Source organism: Cucurbita maxima, unplaced genomic scaffold (genome assembly GCF_002738345.1).
Source record: "Cucurbita maxima cultivar Rimu unplaced genomic scaffold, Cmax_1.0 Cma_Scf00024, whole genome shotgun sequence".
Classification (NCBI taxonomy): domain Eukaryota; kingdom Viridiplantae; phylum Streptophyta; class Magnoliopsida; order Cucurbitales; family Cucurbitaceae; genus Cucurbita; species Cucurbita maxima.
This window is the reverse complement of record NW_019272040.1, coordinates 3,117,338-3,124,439: the sequence shown is the minus strand read 5'-3', so window position 1 is coordinate 3,124,439 and position 7,102 is coordinate 3,117,338. Positions and strand designations below refer to the sequence as shown.

Below are 7,102 nucleotides of genomic sequence, written 5' to 3'. Positions count from 1 at the left end.
ATGAGGTGAAAAAACATAAAAGAGAGCTCGGAGATTGTACGAACCCACTTCCTAACTAAGTGAAACAAGAGGTTTCAAATTTCCATCGATGTTTTTTCTTACCCTCTTTAACGAGGTAAGAAACGTTTTTTTCGAGGCTTTTGGATCATAGTCTAGAAGCTTCGATTTTAGAAGCGGGTGAACAAATTCATCATCTGTAATGAAGTTTACTTGTCAACGAGACAGAACCCAGTTCGTAAAATAAGTTTTATATATATAAATACTAATAAAAAAATAAAATAAAATAAAATATAAGAAAATAGGTTTTTGAAAATTAAATATAAAAAAATAATCTGCAAATCCCTTCATTTTTTCTCTATAAAATTTAACACTCTCCTCTCTCCAATTTCCATTCCACACCCAAATCTCCTTCTCTCTCTAATGGAGTCTCCTCCAAGAAATCTCCTCTTCTTCTTTTTCTTCNTCGCCGCCGTCGCCTCCGCCGCGTCGGAGTTCCAAACTCTTACTCTCCGCCGTCTTCCAATTCCCTCTCCCCTTTCCTTTCCACAATCCCAATTCGACACCCAAGAAACGCTCGAATCCACCGCCGCCCTCACGGTTGAGCTCCACCATTTGGATTCACTCTCTACCAACAAAACCCCCTCCGATCTCTTCAACCTCCGGCTCCACCGCGACGCCCTCCGTGTTGACTCGTTGACCTCCCTGACTGCTGCCCGGAGCCGGACTCCTCTCCGGCGAGCCGGATTCAGTAGCTCTGTTATCTCCGGCCTTGCCCAAGGTAGCGGTGAGTACTTCACCCGCCTTGGCGTCGGAACGCCTCCTAGATATCTCTATATGGTCCTCGACACCGGAAGCGACGTCGTTTGGCTTCAATGCTCCCCTTGCCGGAAATGCTACTCCCAATCTGATCCCATTTTTAACCCCTTTAAATCCAAATCCTTCGCCGGAATCCCCTGTTCCTCACCTCTCTGCCGCCGCCTTGACTCCTCCGGCTGCAACACTCGCCGCCATACCTGCCTCTACCAAGTCTCCTATGGCGATGGCTCCTTCACCACCGGCGATTTCGCCACCGAAACGCTAACGTTTCGTGGAAATAAAATCGCCAAAGTCGCCCTCGGCTGCGGCCACGACAATGAAGGCCTCTTCGTCGGTGCCGCTGGATTATTGGGTCTTGGCCGTGGTCGGTTTTCTTTCCCTTCTCAAACCGGACTCCGGTTCAACCACAAATTTTCTTATTGTTTGGTGGACCGGTCCGCTTCCTCCAAACCCTCCTCTATGGTTTTCGGTGATGCGGCAATTTCCCGGCTCGCCCGGTTCACTCCTCTGATTTTGAACCCGAAATTGGAAACGTTTTATTATGTCGAACTTATCGGATTCAGCGTCGGCGGAGTCCGAGTCCGCGGCATCTCCGCCTCCCTCTTCAAGCTCGATTCGGCTGGCAACGGCGGCGTCATAATCGATTCGGGTACATCGGTAACCCGGCTGACCCGACCGGCGTACACTGCTCTTCGCGACGCGTTCCGGGCTGGAGCGTCCCATTTAAAAAGAGGTCCCGAGTTTTCGCTGTTCGATACGTGTTACGACTTGTCGGGACAGTCGGCGGTGAAGGTCCCGACGGTGGTGCTGCATTTCCGGGGAGCTGACATGGCATTGCCGGCGACAAATTATTTGATACCAGTAGACGACAGTGGAAGCTTTTGCTTTGCGTTTGCGGGTACCATGTCCGGATTGTCGATAATTGGGAATATTCAACAGCAAGGGTTTCGGGTCGTGTACGATTTGGCGGGTTCTCGGATCGGGTTCGCTCCACGTGGGTGCACGTGATGTCTGACCCTGAGATGGGATTTGTGTTCCTTAGGGACAAAACAGGAATAACAAAAAAAAGGGGGGAAATTAAAAGAAAAATAGGAATTTTCTTCATGACATTTGGGATTTATGGTTTTTTTTTTCTTTTTTTGGTGTAATGTATTTAATATCTATTTAAGTAACTAAGCCTCTAACTTGGAGGTTATTGGGTTTTTTTTTTTTTTTTTTTTTCAATTTAAAGATTTGGACACATTTGCCCCCGTTTTCTGTTTTTACCAAAGTGGAGCACTTTTAATCAATTCAAATTATCTAATTTTATCTATAATATGTCAAAATCTCTAAACTTCATATCCATTTTGGTCCTTTACCCTTGTTTTGTACTTTGTTGTTTATATAGCATCCATGAATTAAAAAAGAAAAAAAGAAATTTGAAAAACCTTTGTTGTCGACGTACTCTCCGTTTAGGTTAGATGTAGCCATCACACCATTGTTGTCGTTGTAAATGCAACTAGGATAATTTTGATGCTATGATCGTTGTCGTTGTGCTGATTGCCAATTGTTGGGCGTCGACTAGAACAACAAAGAGGGTAATCTTATCAAAAAGATCCTTAATTACCATGACAAAAAAAAGTAAACTTCGACTTTAATTTCTTGAAGTATAAAAAAGACAACTACAAATTTAATCATTATTGAAAAGGAACCCTAAAGCCACCAAAATTGGTCATAAAAATGTTATCAAGAAAGGTAATTAATATGTAAGATAAATGTTTAATAATGATAAATAAAAACATATTGATTTATCATTATTAAAATTAAGGGTAATCAATAAAATATTTTTACGGTCAAAGAAAAAAGAGTACAAATTTAAAACAAATGTTACTTAAAATTACTTTTATGAATACATGGATATACATCTTTGAAGACTTTAGAATATCCATTCAAATTTTTCAATCATTTTTTTTATGTAATATAATACAAAAATTCATGTCGCAATGCTTACTAAAATGTAGGATCTTTTAGGGTGCAATTCCAATGTGCAATTCCAATGTGCAATTCTTTTAGGGTGGACATCGAACCTATTGTTCGAGTTCTATGTCCAAATCAATTGAACTTTACTTAGAGAAGACAAAGGCTATATAGTTTATGAAAGTCGAATACTAAATAACATACAACGCAACTTTTAATTGATGATAGCAAATCCCAACCATCATCCTCTCAAATAAAGTACTACACTACCTGTTTCTCCTCAAATAGTCAACTAATAGTCTAGCACATAAGTATGTCAACTTCTCTTCTCTTCTCTAGAGCATACCGTTAGTTCAATAGAGCTCAACCACGAATCTCTATCAAAACTAAGTTTTTTAGAACCACAACTCTTTATTGTTAAAGGCACGACTCTAATGCCGGAAAAAAAAAACTTTTCATTTCTACTACGGGAATAAGTATAAAAATGATTGAGAAATTAAAAGAAAACAACAAAAATAAGAAATGTGAACTTCAAAATTGGATTAAAAAAAAAACATACCCACAAAACGAGACTCCACTATGTGAAAAACTATTAAAATCACACAAAACTCTCTCCTGACCACAATTGCAAAGAAGCAAGTCTCTCAAAGCTTTCAAATGTGGTACAAGAGGAACTGTTGAAGGCTACTTGCGAAAGAAAATTTCCCTCCTAACTTTGACATAATTCATTCCATTAAACAACAGTTAGACAACATACTTGAGGAAGAGGAAATCTATTAGAAATAGAGATTCCGTCAAAAGTAGCTAAGATGGAGAGATAAGAATACAAAATGGTTCTATGCCAAAGTCGAATTGCAACATAAGAACAATGAAATCAAGGGAATTTTTATTGGTCCAAGCGAATGACGAGGGGGCATAAGTGGTGTTGAAGATACCTTTCTTATTCTAAAGCTAATTTTGAATCGCCATATGCAATCCATATTCAAAAAGTTCCAAGACACGCGAGTCCAAGAGTTATAGTGGAAATCAATGTAAAACTAACAATTTTGTACGTGAAGAAATTGAAATGGCCTTACAACAAATGTATCAACTAAACACCAGGACCATATGACTTTCCTGAGCTTTTTCATCAAAGGTATTGGGGGAATCCTTGAAAATAAAACAGTAAGAAATTACATTATGATATCCTAAATAGAAAAAAGAGCATGGGTGGATGGAAACATACAAGATAGCCTTAATCCTAAAAAAATTGACATCTAAATATGTGTCTCATATGATTGTTTCCAAGGTTCCAGCAAAGAAGCTAGAATAAGGATGTTGTTCCTTGGGTCCGTCCCTGAAGAAGAGGATTAGGATAGTGTTGGATTTAACACCTCTTTGTGGACTTCAGTCTTTGAACTTTTTGTAACTATTATTTGGGTTTGAAAAGGGTAGATCAAAAAAGATTTAGAAATTAAAAAAAAAAAGAAAAAAGAAAAAAGTGCAGTGGTAAGAGATGTATCCAAGCAAGCTTATAGAAGAAAGAAGGGGGAGGGGGGCGTAGATCATGCGTAGATGTAGTCATGAGGGTTCTTGTAACATGACTGCCAAGGGCTCACCTACTAATCTTTCCTTTTTTTAACATTAGAGTTCACCTAATAATCTCAAGGACAAACTACTTTTCAATCCAAGTTGTAAAACCAAACCAGATTTTCTTAAAAATGTGCATCAAATCAACTGTCTCAAACATTCAGAAGAAGTAAAACAACACATGTACCTTTAAGCTTTTACTCCTCCCTTGACCATTGTCCACTCTTCCCACCCGTTTTACTTTCAAGTCGCACATTTGTGATCTGTATATCTTTTGAAGCTGCTTTGCACATATCATAGACAGTAAGGCCAGCAATGGTCACCGCTGTCATTGCTTCCATTTCAACTCCTGTTTTACCTGTTGATGCAGCTTCTCCTTCTATATCCACACTGTAATTTTTGGGATTTAAATGAAGGTCGACTCGCACATGTGACAGGGTAATGTTATGACAAAGTGGAATTAGAGTGCTCGTGTGCTTTGCTCCACTTATTCCTGCAATTTTAGCAACACTGAGGACATCACCCTTGGCCATTTGGTTAGCTAAGACCAAATCGAACACCTTCTTGCCAAGAATTACATTGCAACTAGCAATTGCAATTCTTTTGGTGCTTTCTTTTGGAGAAACATCGACCATTTGAGCTTCCCCAGCTCTGCCAACATGGGTCAAAGACACGGCATTTTCACATTCTTGAGGCGTTATTGCAGACTTTTCAACTGTAAAACTGTTATGTGAAGAACCTGAAATCCCACTAGGAGGAAGGTCTCCAAATACTGATTCCATTTCCTGAACAAAAATTACGAAGTTGGATAAGAAAGGATACTGCTTCAGAATCAAACTACACAGCTAAAATAAGTATTTGCACATGTAAAAATAGAAATTCATAAGATCCAATTCAAAAAATTTATGTCTTTGTCAATGATATAATAAAGTAACAAAGATAAAATTTGTACAGAGTGACCATGCAACAATGGAGTAGGTCGTAATGCAAAACTTTGTAACAGACCACCCATAGAAGTCTCCGCTTTACAGATCCGTTTGAGTTATTTGTTCTGAAATCGAACATTTCCATCATGAGATAAAGACAAACCAAGTATATAATGGTATAATAACCAAAACTAAATTCGTAGTCCTTCTTAAACACATAATTTAGACTATGAGAGCCATTCCGACATTTACCTTCATTGCCATGACTTACTGAGTTGTGTAAAATGCTGATCATGATCAAGAGTAAGATGAAATCCTAAGTCTGGAAACGAGCATCTATGCTTTTCTTCTAATCACAATAGCAGCGCCATAAAATGGCCAGACACAAAGTATCTCCGATTTCTAATAAACGATGAGAGAAATGCCTAACGAAATTTCCCCTTTTCACTTTCCCTATTTGATAGTACAGTGCATACTTGTTCATCATCTTTAACAAAGCTCGTATACACAACGATATCTACTTCGAATTCTGTACAAATACTAATCGTTGAAATCCAAAATACCTTGTTAAATTCAGCGATGGTATTTGCCAAATCATGGTCGCCGTTGCTGCTATACAACCTTCTCGATGAACGAAATACGGCTCCAAGTCGGCCAAGAAGAATCATTGGATCAGAACGAACAAGAATATGTCAAACAGCGGCCATGGAATCAAGATTTCGTAAGATTGCAAGAACAGATGAGTCTGGACCCCGGGCTTCACTGTGAAAGACAAGACGCAGATGAAGAGGACGATTAGGTATGCCTTTTAATTTCATATAATTTCAAAATTGCCACTCATAACAATTGGTTGCGCTCTTAGTTTTCATGACGGGTCATTCGGCTAGACCTTGCCTCTTGCTTAGGCCCGAGGTCTCTCAATGCAATGTCGTATCTCATCTTGTCATCTCAATCTTCATTGACATGGTTCATATGTCTTAGCGTCATCCTGAGTCTCGAGATATCGTAGGCCATCACAACCCATTCGATCATGCCATCAACCCACGTGTCGCTCATCTCATTGGGACTTCCCAAACATCCATCCATTCGGGTTCTATCGAGACATTGACCCATCGCATGCTCATGTCGTGTCATTTACGGATACCGTATCGGATAGCGGGTGTATGTAGCAACCTCCAACACGCGAGCTGGAGCGCAATACTGACACACCCGTGCTACTCGATACTGTCCTTGGAAAACTCATTTCAAAGGAAGTCGCCGAGACACTCATCAAGGCACGCTCACCCACGCTATGACACACGTACGTGCCACAAGATAACTCACTTAGGCCACCACAACCCATATATATATATACACGCGCGAGTGCAGGTACATCAACTTTAGGGTATGTTTCAATTATACCCTTTATGGGAGGGACCGGAACCGGAACCGGAAGCCTTCCCCATCTTACCTTTTTTTTTTTTTTTTTTTTTTTCATTCTCTATTCCCACGAAAATTTTCATTTATTTGTGCGGAGATGATAATGGATAACAAGTGGGATTGAATTGATCGGAAGAGATTTCTTTTTTTCATATTTTTACTTAAAAAAATAATTATTTAAAAATATATAATTTTCATAAACAAAAATATAATATAACATTCTACCAATATAATTTATACGAAATTATAAATAATAATATTAAAAAAACTGACTTATTAAACAAAATAAAATATAATTGGCGAAAATAAAATATTATTTATAATAATTTGTAACATAAATATCTATATATTTATTAGATAAATATTATAAATAATAATCATAATAAATGGTAACTTTCCTAAAAAAAAAAAAAAAA

At 38.6% G+C, this 7,102-nt stretch overlaps 2 protein-coding genes across 6 annotated transcripts; one reads left to right on the top strand and one right to left on the bottom strand.

Annotated features, from left to right (window-relative positions):
- The first annotated feature begins 362 nt into the window (after positions 1-362).
- On the top strand, positions 363-2,028 carry LOC111498134 (aspartyl protease family protein 2). Its single transcript, XM_023149247.1, has one exon. It carries the CDS (start codon positions 421-423, stop codon positions 1,822-1,824), a length of 1,404 nt encoding a protein of 467 aa, XP_023005015.1. The 5' UTR covers positions 363-420; the 3' UTR covers positions 1,825-2,028.
- Positions 2,029-2,247: 219 nt separating this feature from the next.
- On the bottom strand, positions 2,248-6,049 carry LOC111498172 (cyclic pyranopterin monophosphate synthase, mitochondrial). 5 transcript variants are annotated; one of them, XM_023149306.1, is made up of 3 exons: positions 5,831-6,049; positions 4,529-5,126; positions 2,248-2,376 (listed from the first exon to the last, which is right to left on the bottom strand). In XM_023149306.1, exons 1-2 carry the CDS (start codon positions 5,933-5,935, stop codon positions 4,539-4,541), a joined length of 693 nt encoding a protein of 230 aa, XP_023005074.1. In that variant the 5' UTR covers positions 5,936-6,049; the 3' UTR covers positions 2,248-2,376; positions 4,529-4,538. The 5 variants fall into 5 exon arrangements, with proteins under 5 accessions (XP_023005074.1, XP_023005076.1, XP_023005073.1 ...); XM_023149308.1 differs by lacking the exon at positions 2,248-2,376 and adding an exon at positions 3,289-3,921; XM_023149305.1 differs by lacking the exon at positions 2,248-2,376 and having other exon boundaries at positions 3,642-5,126.
- Between the last annotated feature and the right edge of the window lie 1,053 nt (positions 6,050-7,102).

What these genes read in the sequence shown, in the direction of transcription:
- LOC111498172 (XM_023149306.1), bottom strand. Translation starts at nt 5,935, where the DNA reads ATGATTCTTCTTGGCCGACTTGGAGCCGTATTTCGTTCATCGAGAAGG. An exon ending in CCATCGCTGAATTTAACAAG is followed by an intron (nt 5,127 to 5,830) that starts GTATTTTGGATT and finishes ATTTTTGTTCAG; the next exon opens with GAAATGGAATCAGTATTTGG.